The 26,693-nt window shown below is 62.8% G+C and overlaps 1 protein-coding gene across 1 annotated transcript in view; it reads left to right on the plus strand.

The window, feature by feature from the left end:
* LOC126428335 (neuronal acetylcholine receptor subunit alpha-4-like) overlaps positions 1-26,693 on the plus strand; it is a 588,239-nt gene that overhangs the window by 386,352 nt on the left and 175,194 nt on the right. The window contains exon 9 of the mRNA XM_050090270.1: positions 5,143-5,252. Coding sequence (XP_049946227.1) covers positions 5,143-5,252 — 110 coding nt within the window. The remainder of the gene's footprint in view (positions 1-5,142; positions 5,253-26,693) is intronic.

Consider the following 26,693-nt stretch of genomic DNA (forward strand, 5'->3'; position numbering starts at 1 on the left):
TTTTCCAATTTTTGTATTATTTTTTGTCAAATTCTGTTTTCTTGCCAATTTCGGTGTTATTTATGACGTTACATCATAGTCCATCGCTCAGGAAATGAACTTTGATTTTAAGATTACACACGAAACTCAGTATAGAGGAAAAAATGAGTCAAATGCAATTTCAGTATTGAATGACTATCGGTTATCAATCAGATAAAATCCCGACTTAAGATTTATAACATTTTTATATGGGAAAAATAATAAATATGCCGATATTTCGTGATAGTATTTCGTAAAAATCCAATAAAATGTGTTAGCCCAGAATCTCGTTAGTAATGAAACACAGTGTCGCTTATAAACGACCACTATTCCAAACGTACGACAGTGGTGCAGGGAAAGTCGTCCTATAGGACACATGCGGCCTGCTGACCCGCGGAACAACCCCAGGTCGGCCCACAAGAAAAGCCGCCTAATCTACCGCGCGCGACATCTTGCAATATCCTCTCATTCTGGCTTTGTCGGCTATTTCGTAAAACTGATTACTTTAAAGTTACCGTCGCGGTTAACGAAAGACAAGAGAATTTTACAAACGTTATGCAGAAAGTAATTACGTTTACTATTCGACCTAAAATGGTTCAAATGGCTCTGAGCGCTATGGGACTTAACTTCTGAGGTCATCAGTCCCCTAGAACTTAGAACTACTTAAACCTAACTAACCTAAGGACATCACACACATCCGTGTCCGAGGCAGGATTCGAACCTGCGACCGTAGCAGTCGCGCGGTTCCGGACTCAGCGCCTAGAACCGCTCGGGCACCACGGCCGGAAATTCGACCTAAACTTAACCCTTATGAGCTCAGTAGTTTCGTAGTAAGAAGGTCAGACAAATAAAACTATTTAATTGTTTTGTTACAGAGCATTAAGTGGGAGGGCCGGGGGTGAGAAGGTAGGCGTAATACACCACTTATAAGCATAATTTTTCTGTAATAACCATCCAGACCTTTAAAAAGAACACAAAATAATGGATTTGAAACAATATGTCAAAAAAAAACTTTACAGTGAAGCTTTAATGCCTAATCTTGACGAAGAAAAACTTGACAACCTTCATCCTGTCAAAATTACTGCAGTTCCTCATTCGTCTATCCTTGCTCAATGCAAACTATTAAAAAAGAAAACAACCACCAGCATTTGTCTGTGGACGGGACACGAAAATAACCGTATAAACACAGTACATATGAATAGCATGACAAGTTTCCGGAAACTCCAACTCCCGCAGGGTTCTGTGAGCCACATAAAAGACGCACGGTATTCAGACCCCTGGGCGACGACCGCTCACTATAACTCAAGAGGTTAACGCTCGGTGCTGTGCTCTGTGTCGCCGGTACCGACCTGAGACGTCGTCTGCCCGGAGCACGCCGCGTAGCCAGCAGATGGCGCAGCCTGGCTGGCAGGGGGCGACACCTGGCTGGCGCGAGAAGGTGAGGCTGCGAGCGGCATTCAAAGCCGTCGCCACAATGTGCTGCTAAAATTCACAGTTTCTTGAGGTGAAATTTACTCAAACGTTAGTTTCATATTTTGTAAGTGCAAGAACAGTGGTGCTTCCGGCGGCTATCTGATTTGGTGAAGACTGCCAGTCTCGCTAGCGGGATGAAAGCAGAGCTCACCATCTGCAGCATCGTCGACAGGACTGACTGCGGACCTTTGGTACAGAGCCGCGTGGAGGGTCTGAATCAGAGGCTGAGACGGTTCTGCGACCGTGTGGGCTGCAGATTCCTCGACTTGCGCCATAGGGTGGTGGGGTTTCGGGTTCCGCTGGATAGGTCAGGAGTCCACTACACGCAACAAGCGGCTACACGGGTAGCAGGGGTTGTGTGGCGTGGGCTGGGCGGTTTTTTAGGTTAGATGGCCTTGGGCAAGTACAGAAAGGGCAACAGCCTCAACGGGTGCGGGGCAAAGTCAGGACATGCGGGGACCAAGCAGCAATCGGTATTGTAATTGTCAACTGTCGAAGCTGCGTTGGTAAAGTACCGGAACTTCAAGCGCTGATAGAAAGCACCGAAGCTGAAATCGTTATAGGTACAGAAAGCTGGCTTAAGTCAGAGATAAATTCTGCCGAAATTTTTACAAAGGTACAGACGGTGTTTAGAAAGAATAGATTGCATGCAACCGGTGGTGGAGTGTTCGTCGCTGTTAGTAATAGTTTATCCTGTAGTGAAGTAGAAGTGGATAGTTCCTGTGAATTATTATGGGTGGAGGTTACACTCAACAACCGAACTAGGTTAATAATTGGCTCCTTTTACCGACCTCCCGACTCAGCAGCATTAGTGGCAGAACAACTGAGAGAAAATTTGGAATACATTTCACATAAATTTTCTCAGCATGTTATAGTCTTAGGTGGAGATTTCAATTTACCAGATATAGACTGGGACACTCAGATGTTTAGGACGGGTGGTAGGGACAGAGCATTGAGTGACATTATACTGAATGCACTATCCGAAAATTACCTCGAGCAATTAAACAGAGAACCGACTCGTGGAGATAACATCTTGGACCTACTGATAACAAACAGACCCGAACTTTTCGACTCTGTATGTACAGAACAGGGAATCAGTGATCATAAGGCCGTTGCAGCATCCCTAAATATGGAAGTTAATAGGAATATAAAAAAAGGGAGGAAGGTTTATCTGTTTAGCAAGAGTAATAGAAGGCAGATTTCAGACTACCTAACAGATCAAAACGAAAATTTCTGTTCCGACACTGACAATGTTAAGTGTTTATGGAAAAAGTTCAAGGCAATCGTAAAATGCGTTTTAGACAGGTACGTGCCGAGTAAAACTGTGAGGGACGGGAAAAACCCACCGTGGTACAACAACAAAGTTAGGAAACTACTGCGAAAGCAAAGAGAGCTCCACTCCAAATTTAAACGCAGCCAAAACCTCTCAGACAAACAGAAGCTAAAAGATGTCAAATTTAGCGTAAGGAGGGCTATGCGTGAAGCGTTCAGTGAATTCGAAAGTAAAATTCTATGTACCAACTTGACAGAAAATCCTAGGAAGTTCTGGTCTTACGTTAAATCAGTAAGTGGCTCGAAACAGCATATCCAGACACTACGGGATGATGATGGCATTGAAACAGAGGATGACACGCGTAAAGTTGAAATACTAAACACCTTTTTCCAAAGCTGTTGCACAGAGGAAGACCGCACTGCAGTTCCTTCTGTAAATCCTCGCACAAACGAAAAAATGGCTGACATCGAAATAAGTGTCCAAGGAATAGAAAAGCAGCTGGAATCACTCAATAGAGGAAAGTCCACTGGACCTGACGGGATACCAATTCGATTCTACACAGAGTACGCGAAAGAGCTTGCCCCCCTTCTAACAGCCGTGTACCGCAAGTCTCTAGAGGAACGGAGGGTTCCAAATGATTGGAAAAGAGCACAGATAGTCCCAGTCTTCAAGAAGGGTCGTCGAGCAGATGCGCAAAACTATAGACCTATATCTCTGACGTCGATCTGTTGTAGAATTTTAGAACATGTTTTTTGCTCGAGTATCATGTCGTTTTTGGAAACCCAGAATCTACTATGTAGGAATCAACATGGATTCCGGAAACAGCGATCGTGTGAGACACAACTCGCTTTATTTGTTCATGAGACCCAGAAAATATTAGATACAGGCTCCCAGGTACATGCTATTTTTCTTGACTTCCGGAAGGCGTTCGATACAGTTCCGCACTGTCGCCTGATAAACAAAGTAAGAGCCTACGGAATATCAGACCAGCTGTGTGGCTGGATTGAACAGTTTTTAGCAAACAGAACACAGCATGTTGTTATCAATGGAGAGACGTCTACAGTCGTTAAAGTAACCTGTGGCGTGCCACAGGGGAGTGTTATGGGACCATTGCTTTTCACAATATATATAAATGACCTAGTAGATAGTGTCGGAAGTTCCATGCGGCTTTTCGCGGATGATGCTGTAGTATACAGAGAAGTTGCAGCATTAGAAAATTGTAGCGAAATGCAGGAAGATCTGCAGCGGATAGGCACTTGGTGCAGGGAGTGGCAACTGACCCTTAACATAGACAAATGTAATGTATTGCGAATACATAGAAAGAAGGATCCTTTATTGTATGATTATATGATAGCGGAACAAACACTGGTAGCAGTTACTTCTGTAAAATATCTGGGAGTATGCGTGCGGAACGATTTGAAGTGGAATGATCATATAAAATTAATTGTTGGTAAGGCGGGTACCAGGTTGAGATTCATTGGGAGAGTGCTTAGAAAATGTAGTCCATCAACAAAGGAGGTGGCTTACAAAACACTCGTTCGACCTATACTTGAGTATTGCTCATCAGTGTGGGATCCGTACCAGATCGGTCTGACGGAGGAGATAGAGAAGATCCAAAGAAGAGCGGCGCGTTTCGTCACAGGGTTATTTGGTAACCGTGATAGCGTTACGGAGATGTTTAATAAACTCAAGTGGCAGACTCTGCAAGAGAGGCGCTCTGCATCGCGGTGTAGCTTGCTCGCCAGGTTTCGAGAGGGTGCGTTTCTGGATGAGGTATCGAATATATTGCTTCCCTCTACTTATACCTCCCGAGGAGATCACGAATGTAAAATTAGAGAGATTAGAGCGCCCACGGAGGCTTTCAGACAGTCGTTCTTCCCGCGAACCATATGCGACTGGAACAGGAAAGGGAGGTAATGACAGTGGCACGTAAAGTGCCCTCCGCCACACACCGTTGGGTGGCTTGCGGAGTATAAATGTAGATGTAGATGTAGAACAGAGGGCTGTTCACGGACGACTTGGCCGAAAACTTCCGCGGTGCACGTGGGCTGCAGTTCAGGGGCCTTTTTCAGGTCAGTTTGTAGCTGTTCGCTGGTTTGAAGGACGGCAAGTGCCCTGTATCGATTTGTTCATCTCGACTTGCCCTACACCACTGAGGTAATTACCGCTTACAGCACGCATGTGGACTCGTGGTGTCGTTACGTCAGTAGCTTTGTCGCCTCGAGTGACAAATGGAGTGTGCCCCTAGCACCACAGAGGGGGAGGGAGAGGTTCTGACACACGGCTGGGTCCACAGCGCGCCATTCGCCTCGCCTTGCGCCTGCTCGCCTTGCCTTGCCTCGCCTTGTTGTGCAGCTGACGCTCCGTTATGTTGGCAGTCCTGGTACGACTACAAGCTGCAGTGGGACCCGCGCGAGTACGGCGGCGTCGAGATGTTGCACGTGCCTTCCGACCACATCTGGCGGCCCGACATCGTCCTCTACAACAAGTGAGTACACCACTGCACACCTACTGACCGCTGCTCGACAAGCGAGCTCACAGTCCCAGTCTCTAGGGCCTCGAAATGTATACTGTGAACCTGTAAGTTAACTGTACGTTTGTTGGTTGCATTGATAATTGTGACTGCGTGAGTCACACTTCGAATATTAATACCATAACTCAGTGTTCAGTACAAATAAATAATCTAGGAGGTAACTGAATCTACAGTACAATAAATTTGTTCCTCATAAACAATGTTGTGTTGTGAATGCGAATACATATTCGAAGAAAAGATAAAAGATAATGCTATCTCGCTACAGAGGTCCAAATTTATTCCACGATCTGTATATTTGTGAACACATAATAAGTACTAATTCAAACATAACTACTTGATCACCTGTATGGCATGAGAGCATAACTACATGCAATCTTCTGAGGTGACACGACTACTGAAGCAGTGCTGTTTTGCTCAGAATACATTAATGTTACTGCGTGGCAACTGTATGTGCTTTAATACTGCTTCACGTGACCGCAGACTGATAATTCTGCACGAAGATGTGTGTCGAATAGTAACGCTGCTGTACGCTTCCGCACACGAGAGACTGGGCAGACGGCGTCAGAGAAGGTTTAGCAGCTGCTCTCACCTGCATTCGGTCACCGGCAGTGAGAGGGTTAGCAAATGGGCCGTTCCTCTCTGTGCGATTTCACTCAACGCACGAGCATTTAACACGTTTATTCTCTGCATTTGATTACAAATGTGGCACTAATGAACTCAGGTACCATAGCACCCCCTGTATGTGGCCACACTGGCGGAGGACTGTGACAAAATCCCGCGTTTGGAAGGATTGTTTGTAATGTTCACCGCTTAAATAAAGAAATTATTCTATAGAGGTTTTCAAGAGCATGCACGTGGTGAGAGCTTAGACACTGGAAATTGGCGAACTTTACCCGTAGCAAAAAGAAGGGCTTTCACAATTAATACGGCCTCACACTTCACTGATAAGCTCTGTTTACGAAAGCTACCATTGCAAGCCGGGATGAATTGATCGGATGCAGTGCCGCGCCCGCACAACCACAAAACTGGAACACAACAACCACACGCAAAATCTCAGTAAACGTAGAACATGGCCCCCCTCAAATTACGTACCTGACGTGAATATCGTGACGTGAACGAGCAGAAATATACCTGAATTAGATTTTCACTCTGCAGCGGAGTGTGCGCTGATATGAAACTTCCTGGCAGATTAAAACTGTGTACCGGACCGAGGCTCGAACTCAGGACCTTTGCCTTTCGGCACACAGTTTTAATCTGCCAGGAAGTTTCAGAAATACACCTTTCTAAGTACTGAGGCACGGATGTACCTCGCCAGACTGTGCGAGCTATCTCGCCACAACCTGGCGGTGTCAGCCTCGTGTGTTGATCTGCCGGCAGCGCTGCCCTGCGTGGCGGTGGACTGACCTCTGGTGACGTCACAGCTTGTACTGCGGGGAGAAGCGGGCAAGTGTCCTTGCCCTTCGCCCATTCTCCCCCCCCCCCCCCCCCCCCCCACCCCGGAGCATCCAAAATAGACTAAGATGACCAACACCATTAAATGATCATTCCTGTACATTCCAGGCTTCCACAATCCTCTACACCACCGATTCGCAAACACTTTCTCACACGATGCAGTTTCAGAATCCTGGTAGTCTGATGGATTACGTCCCTGATTTTGGAGGTTAATAAAATTTTAAGAAGTGGGAACAACTTGTTTTATTCAGTGATTACTTCAACTAATTACATAGAAATCGTAATAAAATTTTAAAAAATAATTAGTATCGTCAAAATGTCGAAAAAACAGTTGTTCGCGTCGCACTTATTCACTTCCTGCGCGACACCCGTGTGCCGCGGAACACAGCGTGGGGAACCCTGCTCCAGAGCTACGACACCCCTGCCGACGTCGCTGGGACGTGTGAAACCCCAGAACTCACTGCCACAACTACCTGCTTCTGCCTCGCCTTCTGTATCGCGCCTGCCCCTCCTAGGCATATACTCTCAAACTTGACAAAACTCCCCGCATTCCTCGAATGTCGTGACAAATTCTATACGCCTACAGCAAAACTGGAGTGTCGGAACAGTGATGTTTCGGCAGTGTTGGACTGCCACCGCGCCTCCCTCCGTATCCCCTCAGCAGGCTGGCGTCCCCTTCGTGACGTCAGCAGCGGCGCCTCTGCCGGCCTCTCTGCTTCCGGTTGTCACCTCCACTCAGAAGGCCCATCCTCCGCCCCCCCCCTCCCCCCAAACGACTCCCAGGAACAATGACCGGTTTATCTGTGAGTTGCCGTGATCCCTCCAGCCTTCTTCCCCTGCCATCCAAAGTTGTGGGAGTGACTGGCCGGTTGGATCGTCGCCGCAACCACCAGCCATTATTGTAATGTTTTAGCTGTAAAAAAAACACGGTCTATATTCTAATGGTATCCCGCCGAAGACCGGCACTGTGGCTGGCGCCAGCCATTTTCTGCCGCGCAGCGAAGAGAAAGGAAGCCGTGGGCAGTGCGACCGCGAGCAGGCGGCACGTGGGTCTGGCGCAGGCCGTTGCTTTCAGTCGCGCGCTGTGTCATGTCGACTGTCGTGTCCCGGGTCTACGTCAGCGCTATTTTGTCATTAATTTGTGTAGTGGAGGAGCACGGCCTTTTGGGTCGACTGCTTCTTCCCTCCCGTTTCGGCTCTGATCGCCCTGCGTGGGCTCTGAGCGGCGCCCTACGTCGCGCCCTGGCAAACCCCTCCCCCGCAACGGCACTCTGCGCTTTAACAGAGACACATGCGGTCCTTGCCTGATGTCCGGAAATACGGTATAAACTCTTCGTGTCTTATCTTTGCTATCTCATTCCCGTTGCCAACTACCTGTCTCCCCATTCTTTACGAATCGTTTACGTCTCTTTTGTTCCCCATTTCCTCAGCTACCTCGTCGGGTCTTCTCATCTCAAACCAATTCGCTGTGGTCCGATACGTGACGGTAGAGTCCCACACAGGCGATGCTGTTGCTTCAGACGTTGACCTTGAAAGCTAGCCTGTGTAACCGCGAAGGAAGCCTTCAGATCTGGGAAGAAGAGTGGCTGCCAGTGAGGGGGACGTGCGAGTCAGCGAGCCACCGACTGCACCGCCCCCCTCAGCTACAGGTGAACAGCGACAGCGAATGCTGCTAGAGCAATGAGCAACTCTGAAAATCAATAAAATGGCAGAAATTAACGTCAGCTCTGAGAATTAATTTTTGTTTGTAGTTCAGTTGACGACAAATGTAAATTGGCAACAAAAGAGAGGAAAAACGGCCCAAAGTAACTTTGAAAAACTAAATAGTGTTTTACAAACAAAACTTCCTTTGTGTTTGTATGGGTAAGTTTGCTCCGTGTGTGTTGCCAGTCTTGACTTAGGGCCTATAATAGCGAAGCACGGACTTGGCAATTGAAGAAGTCATTTACAAACAGAGGCTCGACTAATAACGAATGGTGAGACGTGCTGGGAATTTCTGTGATACACAAATACGAAGAAACGGGCCAGGGAACAACCTGTGGCCGAGGCGGCGTGGAGGGGTGTACGACGCGCGGGGGCTGACGGAGGTGAGGGACGGAGGGACAGGGACGCACGTGGGTCGAGGCCGTGGAGGCTGGAGCAGGCGTAGTGGGCTGACGGAGGTGAGGGAGGGAGGGACAGGGACGCACGTGGGTCGAGGCCGTGGAGGCTGGAGCAGGCGTAGTGGGCTGACGGAGGTGAGGGAGGGAGGGACAGGGACGCACGTGGGTCGAGGCCGTGGAGGCTGGAGCAGGCGTAGTGGGCTGACGGAGGTGAGGGAGGGAGGGACAGGGACGCACGTGGGTCGAGGCCGTGGAGGCTGGAGCAGGCGTAGTGGGCTTACGAAGGTGAGGGAGGGAGGGACAGGGACGCACGTGGGTCGAGGCCGTGGAGGCGAGGCTGGAGCAGGCGTAGTGGGCTGACGAAGGTCAGGGAGGGAGGGACAGGGACGCACGTGGGTCGAGGCCGTGGAGGCTGGAGCAGGCGCAGTGGGCTGACGGAGGTGAGGGAGGGAGGGACAGGGACGCACGTGGGTCGAGGCCGTGGAGGCTGGAGCAGGCGTAGTGGGCTGACGGAGGTGAGGGAGGGAGGGACAGGGACGCACGTGGGTCGAGGCCGTGGAGGCTGGAGCAGGCGTAGTGGGCTGACGGAGGTGAGGGAGGGAGGGACAGGGACGCACGTGGGTCGAGGCCGTGGAGGCTGGAGCAGGCGCAGTGGGCTGACAGAGGTGAGGGAGGGAGGGACAGGGACGCACGTGGGTCGAGGCCGTGGACGCTGGAGCAGGCGCAGTGGGCTGACGGAGGTGAGGGAGGGAGGGACAGGGACGCACGTGGGTCGAGGCCGTGGAGGCTGGAGCAGGCGTAGTGGGCTGACGGAGGTGAGGGAGGGAGGGACAGGGACGCACGTGGGTCGAGGCCGTGGAGGCTGGAGCAGGCGTAGTGGGCTGACGGAGATGAGGGAGGGAGGGACAGGGACGCACGTGGGTCGAGGCCGTGGAGTCTGGAGCAGGCGTAGTGGGCTGACGGAGGTGAGGGAGGGAGGGAGGGACAGGGACGCACGTGGGTCGAGGCCGTGGAGGCTGGAGCAGGCGTAGTGGGCTGACGGAGGTGAGGGAGGGAGGGACAGGGACGCACGTGGGTCGAGGCCGTGGAGGCTGGAGCAGGCGTAGTGGGCTGACGGAGGTGAAAGAGGGAGGGACAGGGACGCACGTGGGTCGAGGCCGTGGAGGCTGGAGCAGGCGTAGTGGGCTGACGGAGGTGAGGGAGGGAGGGACAGGGACGCACGTGGGTCGAGGCCGTGGAGGCTGGAGCAGGCGTAGTGGGCTGACGGAGGTGAGGGAGGGAGGGACAGGGACGCACGTGGGTCGAGGCCGTGGAGGCTGGAGCAGGCGTAGTGGGCTGACGGAGGTGAGGGAGGGAGGGACAGGGACGCACGTGGGTCGAGGCCGTGGAGGCTGGAGCAGGCGTAGTGGGCTGACGGAGGTGAGGGAGGGAGGGACAGGGACGCACGTGGGTCGAGGCCGTGGAGGCTGAAGCAGGCGTAGTGGGCTGACGGAGGTGAGGGAGGGAGGGACAGGGACGCACGTGGGTCGAGGCCTTGGAGGCTGGAGCAGGCGTAGTGGGCTGACGGAGGTGAGGGAGGGAGGGAAAGGGACGCACGTGGGTCGAGGCCGTGGAGGCTGGAGCAGACGTAGTGGGCTGACGGAGGTGAGGGAGGGAGGGACAGGGACGCACGTGGGTCGAGGCCGTGGAGGCTGGAGCAGGCGTAGTGGGCTGACGGAGGTGAGGGAGGGAGGGAGGGACAGGGACGCACGTGGGTCGAGGCCGTGGAGGCTGGAGCAGGCGTAGTGGGCTGACGGAGGTGAGGGAGGGAGGGACAGGGACGCACGTGGGTCGAGGCCGTGGAGGCTGGAGCAGGCGTAGTGGGCTGACGGAGGTGAGGGAGGGAGGGACAGGGACGCACGTGGGTCGAGGCCGTGGAGGCTGGAGCAGGCGTAGTGGGCTGACGGAGGTGAGGGAGGGAGGGACAGGGACGCACGTGGGTCGAGGCCGTGGAGGCTGGAGCAGGCGTAGTGGGCTGACGGAGGTGAGGGAGGGAGGGACAGGGACGCACGTGGGTCGAGGCCGTGGAGGCTGGAGCAGGCGTAGTGGGCTGACGGAGGTGAGGGAGGGAGGGACAGGGACGCACGTGGGTCGAGGCCGTGGAGGCTGGAGCAGGCGTAGTGGGCTGACGGAGGTGAGGGAGGGAGGGACAGGGACGCACGTGGGTCGAGGCCGTGGAGGCTGGAGCAGGCGTAGTGGGCTGACGGAGGTGAGGGAGGGAGGGACAGGGACGCACGTGGGTCGAGGCCGTGGAGGCTGGAGCAGGCGTAGTGGGCTGACGGAGGTGAGGGAGGGAGGGACAGGGACGCACGTGGGTCGAGGCCGTGGAGCCTGGAGCAGGCGTAGTGGGCTGACGGAGGTGAGGGAGGGAGGGACAGGGACGCACGTGGGTCGAGGCCGTGGAGGCTGGAGCAGGCGTAGTGGGCTGACGGAGGTGAGGGAGGGAGGGACAGGGACGCACGTGGGTCGAGGCCGTGGAGGCTGGAGCAGGCGTAGTGGGCTGACGGAGGTGAGGGAGGGAGGGACAGGGACGCACGTGGGTCGAGGCCGTGGAGGCTGGAGCAGGCGTAGTGGGCTGACGGAGGTGAGGGAGGGAGGGACAGGGACGCACGTGGGTCGAGGCCGTGGAGGCTGGAGCAGGCGCAGTGGGCTGACGGAGGTGAGGGAGGGAGGGACAGGGACGCACGTGGGTCGAGGCCGTGGACGCTGGAACAGGCGCAGTGGGCTGACGGAGGTGAGGGAGGGAGGGACAGGGACGCATGTGGGTCGAGGCCGTGGAGGCTGGAGCAGGCGTAGTGGGCTTACGAAGGTGAGGGAGGGAGGGACAGGGACGCACGTGGGTCGAGGCCGTGGAGGCGAGGCTGGAGCAGGCGTAGTGGGCTGACTAAGGTCAGGGAGGGAGGGACAGGGACGCACGTGGGTCGAGGCCGTGGAGGCTGGAGCAGGCGCAGTGGGCTGACGGAGGTGAGGGAGGGAGGGACAGGGACGCACGTGGGTCGAGGCCGTGGAGGCTGGAGCAGGCGTAGTGGGCTGACGGAGGTGAGGGAGGGAGGGACAGGGACGCACGTGGGTCGAGGCCGTGGAGGCTGGAGCAGGCGTAGTGGGCTGACGGAGGTGAGGGAGGGAGGGACAGGGACGCACGTGGGTCGAGGCCGTGGAGGCTGGAGCAGGCGCAGTGGGCTGACGGAGGTGAGGGAGGGAGGGACAGGGACGCACGTGGGTCGAGGCCGTGGACGCTGGAGCAGGCGCAGTGGGCTGACTGAGGTGAGGGAGGGAGGGACAGGGACGCACGTGGGTCGAGGCCGTGGAGGCTGGAGCAGGCGTAGTGGGCTTACGAAGGAGAGGGAGGGAGGGACAGGGACGCACGTGGGTCGAGGCCGTGGAGGCGAGGCTGGAGCAGGCGTAGTGGGCTGACGAAGGTCAGGGAGGGAGGGACAGGGACGCACGTGGGTCGAGGCCGTGGAGGCTGGAGCAGGCGCAGTGGGCTGACGGAGGTGAGGGAGGGAGGGACAGGGACGCACGTGGGTCGAGGCCTTCGAGGCTGGAGCAGGCGCAGTGGGCTGACGGAGGTGAGGGAGGGAGGGACAGGGACGCACGTGGGTCGAGGCCGTTAAGGCTGGAGCAGGCGTAGTGGCTGACGGAGGTGAGGGAGGGAGGGACAGGGACGCACGTGGGTCGAGGCCGTGGAGGCTGGAGCAGGCGTAGTGGCTGACGGAGGTGAGGGAGGGAGGGACAGGGACGCACGTGGGTCGAGACCGTGGAGGCTGGAGCAGGCGTAGTGGGCTGACGGAGGTGAGGGAGGGAGGGACAGGGACGCACGTGGGTCGAGGCTGTGGAGGCTGGAGCAGGCGTAGTGGGCTGACGGAGGTGAGGGAGGGAGGGACAGGGACGCACGTGGGTCGAGGCCGTGGAGGCGAGGCTGGAGCAGGCGTAGTGGGCTGACGAAGGTGAGGGAGGGAGGGACAGGGACGCACGTGGGTCGATGCCGTGGAGGCTGGAGCAGGCGCAGTGGGCTGACGGAGGTGAGGGAGGGAGGGACAGGGACGCACGTGGGTCGAGGCCGTGGAGGCTGGAGCAGGCGCAGTGGGCTGACGGAGGTGAGGGAGGGAGGGACAGGGACGCACGTGGGTCGAGGCCGTGGAGGCGAGGCTGGAGCAGGCGTAGTGGGCTGACGAAGGTGAGGGAGGGAGGGACAGGGACGCACGTGGGTCGAGGCCGTGGAGGCTGGAGCAGGCGCAGTGGGCTGACAGAGGTGAGGGAGGGAGGGACAGGGACGCACGTGGGTCGAGGCCGTGGAGGCTGGAGCAGGCGCAGTGGGCTGACGGAGGTGAGGGAGGAAGGGACAGGGACGCACGTGGGTCGAGGCCGTGGAGGCTGGAGCAGGCGTAGTGGGCTGACGGAGGTGAGGGAGGGAGGGACAGGGACGCACGTGGGTCGAGGCCGTGGAGGCTGGAGCAGGCGTAGTGGGCTGACGAAGGTGAGGGAGGGAGGGACAGGGACGCACGTGGGTCGAGGCCGTGGAGGCTGGAGCAGGCGTAGTGGGCTGACGGAGGTGAGGGAGGGAGGGACAGGGACGCACGTGGGTCGAGGCCGTGGAGGCGAGGCTGGAGCAGGCGTAGTGGGCTGACGAAGGTGAGGGAGGGAGGGACAGGGACGCACGTGGGTCGAGGCCGTGGAGGCTGGAGCAGGCGTAGTGGGCTGACGGAGGTGAGGGAGGGAGGGACAGGGACGCACGTGGGTCGAGGCCGTGGAGGCTGGAGCAGGCGTAGTGGGCTGACGGAGGTGAGGGAGGGAGGGACAGGGACGCACTAGGGTCGAGGCCGTGGAGGCTGGAGCAGGCGTAGTGGGCTGACGGAGGTGAGGGAGGGAGGGACAGGGACGCACGTGGGTCGAGGCCGTGGAGGCTGGAGCAGGCGTAGTGGGCTGACGGAGGTGAGGGAGGGAGGGACAGGGACGCACGTGGGTCGAGGCCGTGGAGGCTGGAGCAGGCGTAGTGGGCTGACGGAGGTGGGGGAGGGAGGGACAGGGACGCACGTGGGTCGAGGCCGTGGAGGCTGGAGCAGGCGTAGTGGGCTGACGAAGGTGAGGGAGGGAGGGACAGGGACGCACGTGGGTCCAGGCCGTGGAGGCGAGGCTGGAGCAGGCGTAGTGGGCTGACGAAGGTGAGGGAGGGAGGGACAGGGACGCACGTGGGTCGAGGCCGTGGAGGCTGGAGCAGGCGCAGTGGGCTGACGGAGGTGAGGGAGGGAGGGACAGGGACGCACGTGGGTCGAGGCCGTGGAGGCTGGAGCAGGCGTAGTGGGCTGACGGAGGTGAGGGAGGGAGGGACAGCGACGCACGTGGGTCGAGGCCGTGGAGGCTGGAGCAGGCGTAGTGGGCTGACGGAGGTGAGGGAGGGAGGGACAGGGACGCACGTGGGTCGAGGCCGTGGAGGCGAGGCTGGAGCAGGCGTAGTGGGCTGACGAAGGTGAGGGAGGGAGGGACAGGGACGCACGTGGGTCGAGGCCGTGGAGGCTGGAGCAGGCGCAGTGGGCTGACAGAGGTGTGGGAGGGAGGGACAGGGACGCACGTGGGTCGAGGCCGTGGAGGCTGGAGCAGGCGCAGTGGGCTGACGGAGGTGAGGGAGGAAGGGACAGGGACGCACGTGGGTCGAGGCCGTGGAGGCTGGAGCAGGCGTAGTGGGCTGACGGAGGTGAGGGAGGGAGGGACAGGGACGCACGTGGGTCGAGGCCGTGGAGGCTGGAGCAGGCGTAGTGGGCTGACGGAGGTGAGGGAGGGAGGGCCAGGGACGCACGTGGGTCGAGGCTGTGGAGGCTGGAGCAGGCGCAGTGGGCTGACGGAGGTGAGGGAGGGAGGGACAGGGACGCACGTGGGTCGAGGCCGTGGACGCTGGAGCAGGCGCAGTGGGCTGACGGAGGTGAGGGAGGGAGGGACAGGGACGCACGTGGGTCGAGGTCGTGGAGGCTGGAGCAGGCGTAGTGGGCTTACGAAGGTGAGGGAGGGAGGGACAGGGACGCACGTGGGTCGAGGCCGTGGAGGCGAGGCTGGAGCAGGCGTAGTGGGCTGACGAAGGTCAGGGAGGGAGGGACAGGGACGCACGTGGGTCGAGGCCGTGGAGGCTGGAGCAGGCGCAGTGGGCTGACGGAGGTGAGGGAGGGAGGGACAGGGACGCACGAGGGGCGAGGCCTTCGAGGCTGGAGCAGGCGCAGTGGGCTGACGGATGTGAGGGAGGGAGGGACAGGGACGCACGTGGGTCGAGGCCGTGGAGGCTGGAGCAGGCGTAGTGGCTGACGGAGGTGAGGGAGGGAGGGACAGGGACGCACGTGGGTCGAGGCCGTGGAGGCTGGAGCAGGCGTAGTGGCTGACGGAGGTGAGGGAGGGAGGGACAGGGACGCACGTGGGTCGAGACCGTGGAGGCTGGAGCAGGCGTAGTGGGCTGACGGAGGTGAGGGAGGGAGGGACAGGGACGCACGTGGGTCGAGGCCGTGGAGGCGAGGCTGGAGCAGGCGTAGTGGGCTGACGAAGGTGAGGGAGGGAGGGACAGGGACGCACGTGGGTCGAGGCCGTGGAGGCTGGAGCAGGCGTAGTGGGCTGACGGAGGTGAGGGAGGGAGGGACAGGGACGCACGTGGGTCGAGGCCGTGGAGGCGAGGCTGGAGCAGGCGTAGTGGGCTGACGAAGGTGAGGGAGGGAGGGACAGGGACGCACGTGGGTCGAGGCCGTGGAGGCTGGAGCAGGCGCAGTGGGCTGACAGAGGTGTGGGAGGGAGGGACAGGGACGCACGTGGGTCGAGGCCGTGGAGGCTGGAGCAGGCGCAGTGGGCTGACGGAGGTGAGGGAGGAAGGGACAGGGACGCACGTGGGTCGAGGCCGTGGAGGCTGGAGCAGGCGTAGTGGGCTGACGGAGGTGAGGGAGGGAGGGACAGGGACGCACGTGGGTCGAGGCCGTGGAGGCTGGAGCAGGCGTAGTGGGCTGACGGAGGTGAGGGAGGGAGGGCCAGGGACGCACGTGGGTCGAGGCTGTGGAGGCTGGAGCAGGCGCAGTGGGCTGACGGAGGTGAGGGAGGGAGGGACAGGGACGCACGTGGGTCGAGGCCGTGGACGCTGGAGCAGGCGCAGTGGGCTGACGGAGGTGAGGGAGGGAGGGACAGGGACGCACGTGGGTCGAGGGCGTGGAGGCTGGAGCAGGCGTAGTGGGCTTACGAAGGTGAGGGAGGGAGGGACAGGGACGCACGTGGGTCGAGGCCGTGGAGGCGAGGCTGGAGCAGGCGTAGTGGGCTGACGAAGGTCAGGGAGGGAGGGACAGGGACGCACGTGGGTCGAGGCCGTGGAGGCTGGAGCAGGCGCAGTGGGCTGACGGAGGTGAGGGAGGGAGGGACAGGGACGCACGTGGGTCGAGGCCTTCGAGGCTGGAGCAGGCGCAGTGGGCTGACGGATGTGAGGGAGGGAGGGACAGGGACGCACGTGGGTCGAGGCCGTGGAGGCTGGAGCAGGCGTAGTGGCTGACGGAGGTGAGGGAGGGAGGGACAGGGACGCACGTGGGTCGAGGCCGTGGAGGCTGGAGCAGGCGTAGTGGCTGACGGAGGTGAGGGAGGGAGGGACAGGGACGCACGTGGGTCGAGACCGTGGAGGCTGGAGCAGGCGTAGTGGGCTGACGGAGGTGAGGGAGGGAGGGACATGGACGCACGTGGGTCGAGGCCGTGGAGGCTGGAAGAGGCGTAGTGGGCTGACGGAGGTGAGGGAGGGAGGGACAGGGACGCACGTGGGTCGAGGCCGTGGAGGCGAGGCTGGAGCAGGCGTAGTGGGCTGACGAAGGTGAGGGAGGGAGGGACAGGGACGCACGTGGGTCGAGGCCGTGGAGGCTGGAGCAGGCGCAGTGGGCTGACGGAGGTGAGGGAGGGAGGGACAGGGACGCACGTGGGTCGAGGCCGTGGAGGCTGGAGCAGGCGCAGTGGGCTGACGGAGGTGAGGGAGGGAGGGACAGGGACGCACGTGGTTCGAGGCCGTGGAGGCTGGAGCAGGCGCAGTAGGCTGACGGAGGTGAGGGAGGGAGGGACAGGGACGCACGTGGGTCGAGGCCGTGGAGGCGAGGCTGGAGCAGGCGTAGTGGGCTGACGAAGGTGAGGGAGGGAGGGACAGGGACGCACGTGGGTCGAGGCCGTGGAGGCTGGAGCAGGCGTAGTGGGCTGACGGAGGTGAGGGAGGGAGGGACAGGGACGCACGTGGGTCGAGGCCGTGGAGGCGAGGCTGGAGCAGGCGTAGTGGGCTGACGAAGGTGAGGGAGGGAGGGACAGGGACGCACGTGGGTCGAGGCCGTGGAGGCGAGGCTGGAGCAGGCGTAGTGGGCTGACGAAGGTGAGGGAGGGAGGGACAGGGACGCACGTGGGTCGAGGCCGTGGAGGCTGGAGCAGGCGTAGTGGGCTGACGAAGGTGAGGGAGGGAGGGACAGGGACGCACGTGGGTCGAGGCCGTGGAGGCTGGAGCAGGCGCAGTGGGCTGACGGAGGTGAGGCAGGGAGGGACAGGGACGCACGTGGTTCGAGGCCGTGGAGGCGAGGCTGGAGCAGGCGTAGTGGGCTGACGAAGGTGAGGGAGGGAGGGACAGGGACGCACGTGGGTCGAGGCCGTGTAGGCTGGAGCAGGCGCAGTGGGCTGACGGAGGTGAGGGAGGGAGGGACAGGGACGCATGTGGGTCGAGGCCGTGGAGGCTGAAGCAGGCGTAGTGGGCTGACGGAGGTGAGGGAGGGAGGGACAGGGACGCACGTGGGTCGAGGCCGTGGAGGCTGGAGCAGGCGTAGTGGGCTGACGGAGGTGAGGGAGGGAGGGACAGGGACGCACGTGGGTCGAGGCCGTGGAGGCGAGGCTGGAGCAGGCGTAGTGGGCTGACGAAGGTGAGGGAGGGAGGGACAGGGACGCACGTGGGTCGAGGCCGTGGAGGCTGCAGCAGGCGCAGTGGGCTGACGGAGGTGAGGGAGGGAGGGACAGGGACGCACGTGGGTCGAGGCCGTGGAGGCTGGAGCAGGCGCAGTAGGCTGACGGAGGTGAGGGAGGGAGGGACAGGGACGCACGTGGGTCGAGGCCGTGGAGGCTCGAGCAGGCGTAGTGGGCTGACGGAGGTGAGGGAGGGAGGGACAGGGACGCACGTGGGTCGAGGCCGTGGAGGCTGGAGCAGGCGTAGTGGGCTGACGGAGGTGAGGGAGGGAGGGACAGGGACGCACGTGGGTCGAGGCCGTGGAGGCTGGACCAGGCGCAGTGGGCTGACGGAGGTGAGGGAGGGAGGGACAGGGACGCACGTGGGTCGAGGCCGTGGAGGCTGGAGCAGGCGTAGTGGGCTGACGGAGGTGAGGGAGGGAGGGACAGGGACGCACGTGGGTCGAGGCCGTGGAGGCGAGGCTGGAGCAGGCGTAGTGGGCTGACGAAGGTGAGGGAGGGAGGGACAGGGACGCACGTGGGTCGAGGCCGTGGAGGCGAGGCTGGAGCAGGCGTAGTGGGCTGACGAAGGTGAGGGAGGGAGGGACAGGGACGCACGTGGGTCGAGGCCGTGGAGGCTGGAGCAGGCGTAGTGGGCTGACGAAGGTGAGGGAGGGAGGGACAGGGACGCACGTGGGTCGAGGCCGTGGAGGCTGGAGCAGGCGCAATGGGCTGACGGAGGTGAGGCAGGGAGGGACAGGGACGCACGTGGTTCGAGGCCGTGGAGGCGAGGCTGGAGCAGGCGTAGTGGGCTGACGAAGGTGAGGGAGGGAGGGACAGGGACGCACGTGGGTCGAGGCCGTGTAGGCTGGAGCAGGCGCAGTGGGCTGACGGAGGTGAGGGAGGGAGGGACAGGGACGCATGTGGGTCGAGGCCGTGGAGGCTGAAGCAGGCGTAGTGGGCTGACGGAGGTGAGGGAGGGAGGGACAGGGACGCACGTGGGTCGAGGCCGTGGAGGCTGGAGCAGGCGTAGTGGGCTGACGGAGGTGAGGGAGGGAGGGACAGGGACGCACGTGGGTCGAGGCCGTGGAGGCGAGGCTGGAGCAGGCGTAGTGGGCTGACGAAGGTGAGGGAGGGAGGGACAGGGACGCACGTGGGTCGAGGCCGTGGAGGCTGCAGCAGGCGCAGTGGGCTGACGGAGGTGAGGGAGGGAGGGACAGGGACGCACGTGGGTCGAGGCCGTGGAGGCTGGAGCAGGCGCAGTAGGCTGACGGAGGTGAGGGAGGGAGGGACAGGGACGCACGTGGGTCGAGGCCGTGGAGGCTCGAGCAGGCGTAGTGGGCTGACGGAGGTGAGGGAGGGAGGGACAGGGACGCACGTGGGTCGAGGCCGTGGAGGCTGGAGCAGGCGTAGTGGGCTGACGGAGGTGAGGGAGGGAGGGACAGGGACGCACGTGGGTCGAGGCCGTGGAGGCTGGACCAGGCGCAGTGGGCTGACGGAGGTGAGGGAGGGAGGGACAGGGACGCACGTGGGTCGAGGCCGTGGACGCTGGAGCAGGCGCAGTGGGCTGACGGAGGTGAGGGAGGGAGGGACAGGGACGCACGTGGGTCGAGGCCGTGGAGGCTGGAGTAGGCGTAGTGGGCTTACGAAGGTGAGGGAGGGAGGGACAGGGACGCACGTGGGTCGAGGCCGTGGAGGCGAGGCTGGAGCAGGCGTAGTGGGCTGACGAAGGTCAGGGAGGGAGGGACAGGGACGCACGTGGGTCGAGGCCGTGGAGGCTGGAGCAGGCGCAGTGGGCTGACGGAGGTGAGGGAGGGAGGGACAGGGACGCACGTGGGTCGAGGCCTTCGAGGCTGGAGCAGGCGCAGTGGGCTGACGGAGGTGAGGGAGGGAGGGAAAGGGACGCACGTGGGTCGAGGCCGTGGAGGCTGGAGCAGGCGTAGTGGCTGACGGAGGTGAGGGAGGGAGGGACAGGGACGCACGTGGGTCGAGGCCGTGGAGGCTGGAGCAGGCGTAGTGGCTGACGGAGGTGAGGGAGGGAGGGACAGGGACGCACGTGGGTCGAGACCGTGGAGGCTGGAGCAGGCGTAGTGGGCTGACGGAGGTGAGGGAGGGAGGGACAGGGACGCACGTGGTTCGAGGCCGTGGAGGCTGGAGCAGGCGTAGTGGGCTGACGGAGGTGAGGGAGGGAGGGACAGGGACGCACGTGGGTCGAGGCCGTGGAGGCTGGAGCAGGCGTAGTGGGCTGACGAAGGTGAGGGAGGGAGGGACAGGGACGCACGTGGGTCGAGGCCGTGGAGGCTGGAGCAGGCGCAGTGGGCTGACGGAGGTGAGGGAGGTAGGGACAGGGACGCACGTGGGTCGAGGCCGTGGAGGCTGGAGCAGGTGTAGTGGGCTGACGGAGGTGAGGGAGGGAGGGACAGGGACGCACGTGGGTCGAGGCCGTGGAGGCTGGAGCAGGCGCAGTGGGCTGACGGAGGTGAGGGAGGGAGGGACAGGGACGCACGTGGGTCGAGGCCGTGGAGGCTGGAGCAGGCGCAGTGGGCTGACGGAGGTGAGGGAGGGAGGGACAGGGACGCACGTGGGTCGAGGCCGTGGAGGCTGGAGCAGGCGCAGTGGGCTGACGGAGGTGAGGGTGGGAGGGACAGGGACGCACGTGGGTCGAGGCCGTGGAGGCTGGAGCAGGCGCAGTGGGCTGACGGAGGTGAGGGAGGGAGGGACAGGGACGCACGTGGGTCGAGGCCGTGGAGGCTGGAGCAGGCGTAGTGGGCTGACGGAGGTGAGGGAGGGAGGGACAGGGACGCACGTGGGTCGAGGCCGTGGAGGCTGGAGCAGGCGTAGTGGGCTGACGGAGGTGAGGGAGGGAGGGACAGGGACGCACGTGGGTCGAGGCCGTGGAGGCGAGGCTGGAGCAGGCGTAGTGGGCTGACGAAGGTGAGGGAGGGAGGGACAGGGACGCACGTGGGTCGAGGCCGTGGAGGCTGGAGCAGGCGCAGTGGGCTGACGGAGGTGAGGGAGGGAGGGACAGGGACGCACGTGGGTCGAGGCCGTGGAGGCTGGAGCAGGCGCAGTGGGCTGACGGAGGTGAGGGAGGGAGGGACAGGGACGCATGTGGGTCGAGGCCGTGGAGGCTGGAGCAGGCGTAGTGGGCTGACGGAGGTGAGGGAGGGAGGGACAGGGACGCACGTGGGTCGAGGCCGTGGAGGCTGGAGCAGGCGTAGTGGGCTGACAGAGGTGAGGGAGGGAGGGACAGGGACGCACGTGGGTCGAGGCCGTGGAGGCGAGGCTGGAGCAGGCGTAGTGGGCTGACGAAGGTGAGGGAGGGAGGGACAGGGACGCACGTGGGTCGAGGCCGTGGAGGCTGGAGCAGGCGCAGTGGGCTGACGGAGGTGAGGGAGGGAGGGACAGGGACGCACGTGGGTCGAGGCCGTGGAGGCTGGAGCAGGCGCAGTGGGCTGACGGAGGTGAGGGAGGAAGGGACAGGGACGCACGTGGGTCGAGGCCGTGGAGGCTCGAACAGGCGTAGTGGGCTGACGGAGGTGAGGGAGGGAGGGACAGGGACGCACGTGGGTCGAGGCCGTGGAGGCTGGAGCAGGCGTAGTGGGCTGACGGAGGTGAGGGAGGGAGGGACAGGGACGCACGTGGGTCGAGGCCGTGGAGGCTGGACCAGGCGCAGTGGGCTGACGGAGGTGAGGGAGGGAGGGACAGGGACGCACGTGGGTCGAGGCCGTGGACGCTGGAGCAGGCGCAGTGGGCTGACGGAGGTGAGGGAGGGAGGGACAGGGACGCACGTGGGTCGAGGCCGTGGAGGCTGGAGCAGGCGTAGTGGGCTTACGAAGGTGAGGGAGGGAGGGACAGGGACGCACGTGGGTCGAGGCCGTGGAGGCGAGGCTGGAGCAGGCGTAGTGGGCTGACGAAGGTCAGGGAGGGAGGGACAGGGACGCACGTGGGTCGAGGCCGTGGAGGCTGGAGCAGGCGCAGTGGGCTGACGGAGGTGAGGGAGGGAGGGACAGGGACGCACGTGGGTCGAGGCCTTCGAGGCTGGAGCAGGCGCAGTGGGCTGACGGAGGTGAGGGAGGGAGTGACAGGGACGCACGTGGGTCGAGGCCGTGGAGGCTGGAGCAGGCGTAGTGGCTGACGGAGGTGAGGGAGGGAGGGACAGGGACGCACGTGGGTCGAGGCCGTGGAGGCTGGAGCAGGCGTAGTGGCTGACGGAGGTGAGGGAGGGAGGGACAGGGACGCACGTGGGTCGAGACCGTGGAGGCTGGAGCAGGCGTAGTGCGCTGACGGAGGTGAGGGAGGGAGGGACAGGGACGCACGTGGGTCGAGGCCGTGGAGGCTGGAGCAGGCGTAGTGGGCTGACGGAGGTGAGGGAGGGAGGGACAGGGACGCACGTGGGTCGAGGCCGTGGAGGCTGGAGCAGGCGTAGTGGGCTGACGAAGGTGAGGGAGGGAGGGACAGGGACGCACGTGGGTCGAGGCCGTGGAGGCTGGAGCAGGCGCAGTGGGCTGACGGAGGTGAGGGAGGTAGGGACAGGGACGCACGTGGGTCGAGGCCGTGGAGGCTGGAGCAGGCGTAGTGGGCTGACGGAGGTGAGGGAGGGAGGGACAGGGACGCACGTGGGTCGAGGCCGTGGAGGCTGGAGCAGGTGCAGTGGGCTGACGGAGGTGAGGGAGGGAGGGACAGGGACGCACGTGGGTCGAGGCCGTGGAGGCTGGAGCAGGCGCAGTGGGCTGACGGAGGTGAGGGAGGGAGGGACAGGGACGCACGTGGGTCGAGGCCGTGGAGGCTGGAGCAGGCGCAGTGGGCTGACGGAGGTGAGGGTGGGAGGGACAGGGACGCACGTGGGTCGAGGCCGTGGAGGCTGGAGCAGGCGCAGTGGGCTGACGGAGGTGAGGGAGGGAGGGACAGGGACGCACGTGGGTCGAGGCCGTGGAGGCTGGAGCAGGCGTAGTGGGCTGACGGAGGTGAGGGAGGGAGGGACAGGGACGCACGTGGGTCGAGGCCGTGGAGGCTGGAGCAGGCGTAGTGGGCTGACGGAGGTGAGGGAGGGAGGGACAGGGACGCACGTGGGTCGAGGCCGTGGAGGCGAGGCTGGAGCAGGCGTAGTGGGCTGACGAAGGTGAGGGAGGGAGGGACAGGGACGCACGTGGGTGAGGCCGTGGAGGCTGGAGCAGGCGCAGTGGGCTGACAGAGGTGAGGGAGGGAGGGACAGGGACGCACGTGGGTCGAGGCCGTGGAGGCTGGAACAGGCGCAGTGGGCTGACGGAGGTGAGGGAGGAAGGGACAGGGACGCACGTGGGTCGAGGCCGTGGAGGCTGGAGCAGGCGTAGTGGGCTGACGGAGGTGAGGGAGGGAGGGACAGGGACGCACGTGGGTCGAGGCCGTGGAGGCTGGAGCAGGCGTAGTGGGCTGACGGAAGTGAGGGAGGGAGGGACAGGGACGCACGTGGGTCGAGGCCGTGGAGGCTGGAGCAGGCGCAGTGGGCTGACGGAGGTGAGGGAGGGAGGGACAGCGACGCACGTGGGTCGAGGCCGTGGACGCTGGAGCAGGCGCAGTGGGCTGACGGAGGTGAGGGAGGGAGGGACAGGGACGCACGTGGGTCGAGGCCGTGGAGGCTGGAGCAGGCGTAGTGGGCTTACGAAGGTGAGGGAGGGAGGGACAGGGACGCACGTGGGTCGAGGCCGTGGAGGCGAGGCTGGAGCAGACGTAGTGGGCTGACGAAGGTCAGGGAGGGAGGGACAGGGACGCACGTGGGTCGAGGCCGTGGAGGCTGGAGCAGGCGCAGTGGGCTTACGGAGGTGAGGGAGGGAGGGACAGGGACGCACGTGGGTCGAGGCCTTCGAGGCTGGAGCAGGCGCAGTGGGCTGACGGAGGTGAGGGAGGGAGGGACAGGGACGCACGTGGGTCGAGGCCGTGGAGGCTGGAGCAGGCGTAGTGGGCTGACGGAGGTGAGGGAGGGAGGGACAGGGACGCACGTGGGTCGAGGCCGTGGAGGCTGGAGCAGGCGTAGTGGCTGACGGAGGTGAGGGAGGGAGGGACAGGGACGCACGTGGGTCGAGGCCGTGGAGGCTGGAGCAGGCGTAGTGGGCTGACGGAGGTGAGGGAGGGAGGGACAGGGACGCACGTGGGTCGAGGCCGTGGAGGCTGGAGCAGGCGTAGTGGGCTGACGGAGGTGAGGGAGGGAGGGACAGGGACGCACGTGGGTCGAGGCCGTGGAGGCTGGAGCAGGCGTAGTGGGCTGACGGAGGTGAGGGAGGGAGGGACAGGGACGCACGTGGGTCGAGGCCGTGGAGGCTGGAGCAGGCGTAGTGGGCTGACGGAGGTGAGGGAGGGAGGGACAGGGACGCACGTGGGTCGAGGCCGTGGAGGCTGGAGCAGGCGTAGTGGGCTGACGGAGGTGAGGGAGGGAGGGACAGGGACGCACGTGGGTCGAGGCCGTGGAGGCTGGAGCAGGCGTAGTGGCTGACGGAGGTGAGGGAGGGAGGGACAGGGACGCACGTGGGTCGAGGCCGTGGAGGCTGGAGCAGGCGTAGTGGGCTGACGGAGGTGAGGGAGGGAGGGACAGGGACGCACGTGGGTCGAGGCCGTGGAGGCTGGAGCAGGCGTAGTGGCTGACGGAGGTGAGGGAGGGAGGGACAGGGACGCACGTGGGTCGAGGCCGTGGAGGCTGGAATAGGCGTAGTGGCTGACGGAGGTGAGGGAGGGAGGGACAGGGACGCACGTGGGTCGAGGCCGTGGAGGCTGGAGCAGGCGTAGTGGCTGACGGAGGTGAGGGAGGGAGGGACAGGGACGCACGTGGGTCGAGACCGTGGAGGCTGGAGCAGGCGCAGTGGGCTGACGGAGGTGAGGGAGGGAGGGACAGGGACGCACGTGGGTCGAGGCCGTGGAGGCTGGAGCAGGCGTAGTGGGCTGACGGAGGTGAGGGAGGGAGGGACAGGGACGCACGTGGGTCGAGACCGTGGAGGCTGGAGCAGGCGCAGTGGGCTGACGGAGGTGAGGGAGGGAGGGACAGGGACGCACGTGGGTCGAGGCCGTGGAGGCTGGAGCAGGCGCAGTGGGCTGACGGAGGTGAGGGAGGGAGGGACAGGGACGCACGTGGGTCGAGGCCGTGGAGGCTGGAGCAGGCGTAGTGGGCTGACGGAGGTGAGGGAGGGAGGGACAGGGACGCACGTGGGTCGAGGCCGTGGAGGCTGGAGCAGGCGTAGTGGGCTGACGGAGGTGAGGGAGGGAGGGACAGGGACGCACGTGGGTCGAGACCGTGGAGGCTGGAGCAGGCGCAGTGGGCTGACGGAGGTGAGGGAGGGAGGGACAGGGACGCACGTGGGTCGAGGCCGTGGAGGCTGGAGCAGGCGTAGTGGGCTGACGGAGGTGAGGGAGGGAGGGACAGGGACGCACGTGGGTCGAGGCCGTGGAGGCTGGAGCAGGCGTAGTGGCTGACGGAGGTGAGGGAGGGAGGGACAGGGACGCACGTGGGTCGAGGCCGTGGAGGCTGGAGCAGGCGTAGTGGGCTGACGGAGGTGAGGGAGGGAGGGACAGGGACGCACGTGGGTCGAGGCCGTGGAGGCTGGAGCAGGCGTAGTGGCTGACGGAGGTGAGGGAGGGAGGGACAGGGACGCACGTGGGTCGAGGCCGTGGAGGCTGGAGCAGGCGTAGTGGCTGACGGAGGTGAGGGAGGGAGGGACAGGGACGCACGTGGGTCGAGGCCGTGGAGGCTGGAGCAGGCGTAGTGGCTGACGGAGGTGAGGGAGGGAGGGACAGGGACGCACGTGGGTCGAGGCCGTGGAGGCTGGAGCAGGCGCAGTGGGCTGACGGAGGTGAGGGAGGGAGGGACAGGGACGCACGTGGGTCGAGGCCGTGGAGGCTGGAGCAGGCGTAGTGGGCTGACGGAGGTGAGGGAGGGAGGGACAGGGACGCACGTGGGTCGAGGCCGTGGAGGCTGGAACAGGCGTAGTGGGCTGACGGAGGTGAGGGAGGGAGGGACAGGGACGCACGTGGGTCGAGGCCGTGGAGGCTGGAGCAGGCGTAGTGGCTGACGGAGGTGAGGGAGGGAGGGACAGGGACGCACGTGGGTCGAGGCCGTGGAGGCTGGAGCAGGCGTAGTGGCTGACGGAGGTGAGGGAGGGAGGGACAGGGACGCACGTGGGTCGAGACCGTGGAGGCTGGAGCAGGCGTAGTGGGCTGAAGGAGGTGAGGGAGGGAGGGACAGGGACGCACGTGGGTCGAGGCCGTGGAGGCTGGGGCAGGCGTAGTGGGCTGACGGAGGTGAGGGAGGGAGGGACAGGGACGCACGTGGGTCGAGGCCGTGGAGGCGAGGCTGGAGCAGGCGTAGTGGGCTGACGAAGGTGAGGGAGGGAGGGACAGGGACGCACGTGGGTCGAGGCCGTGGAGGCTGGAGCAGGCGCAGTGGGCTGACGGAGGTGAGGGAGGGAGGGACAGGGACGCACGTGGGTCGAGGCCGTGGAGGCTGGAGCAGGCGCAGTGGGCTGACGGAGGTGAGGCAGGGAGGGACAGGGACGCACGTGGGTCGAGGCCGTGGAGGCGAGGCTGGAGCAGGCGTAGTGGGCTGACGAAGGTGAGGGAGGGAGGGACAGGGACGCACGTGGGTCGAGGCCGTGGAGGCTGGAGCAGGCGCAGTGGGCTGACGGAGGTGAGGGAGGGAGGGACAGGGACGCACGTGGGTCGAGGCCGTGGAGGCTGGAGCAGGCGTAGTGGGCTGACGGAGGTGAGGGAGGGAGGGACAGGGACGCACGTGGGTCGAGGCCGTGGAGGCTGGAGCAGGCGTAGTGGGCTGACGGAGGTGAGGGAGGGAGGGACAGGGACGCACGTGGGTCGAGGCCGTGGAGGCGAGGCTGGAGCAGGCGTAGTGGGCTGACGAAGGTGAGGGAGGGAGGGA

This window comes from Schistocerca serialis, chromosome 12, assembly GCF_023864345.2.
Source record: "Schistocerca serialis cubense isolate TAMUIC-IGC-003099 chromosome 12, iqSchSeri2.2, whole genome shotgun sequence".
Classification (NCBI taxonomy): domain Eukaryota; kingdom Metazoa; phylum Arthropoda; class Insecta; order Orthoptera; family Acrididae; genus Schistocerca; species Schistocerca serialis.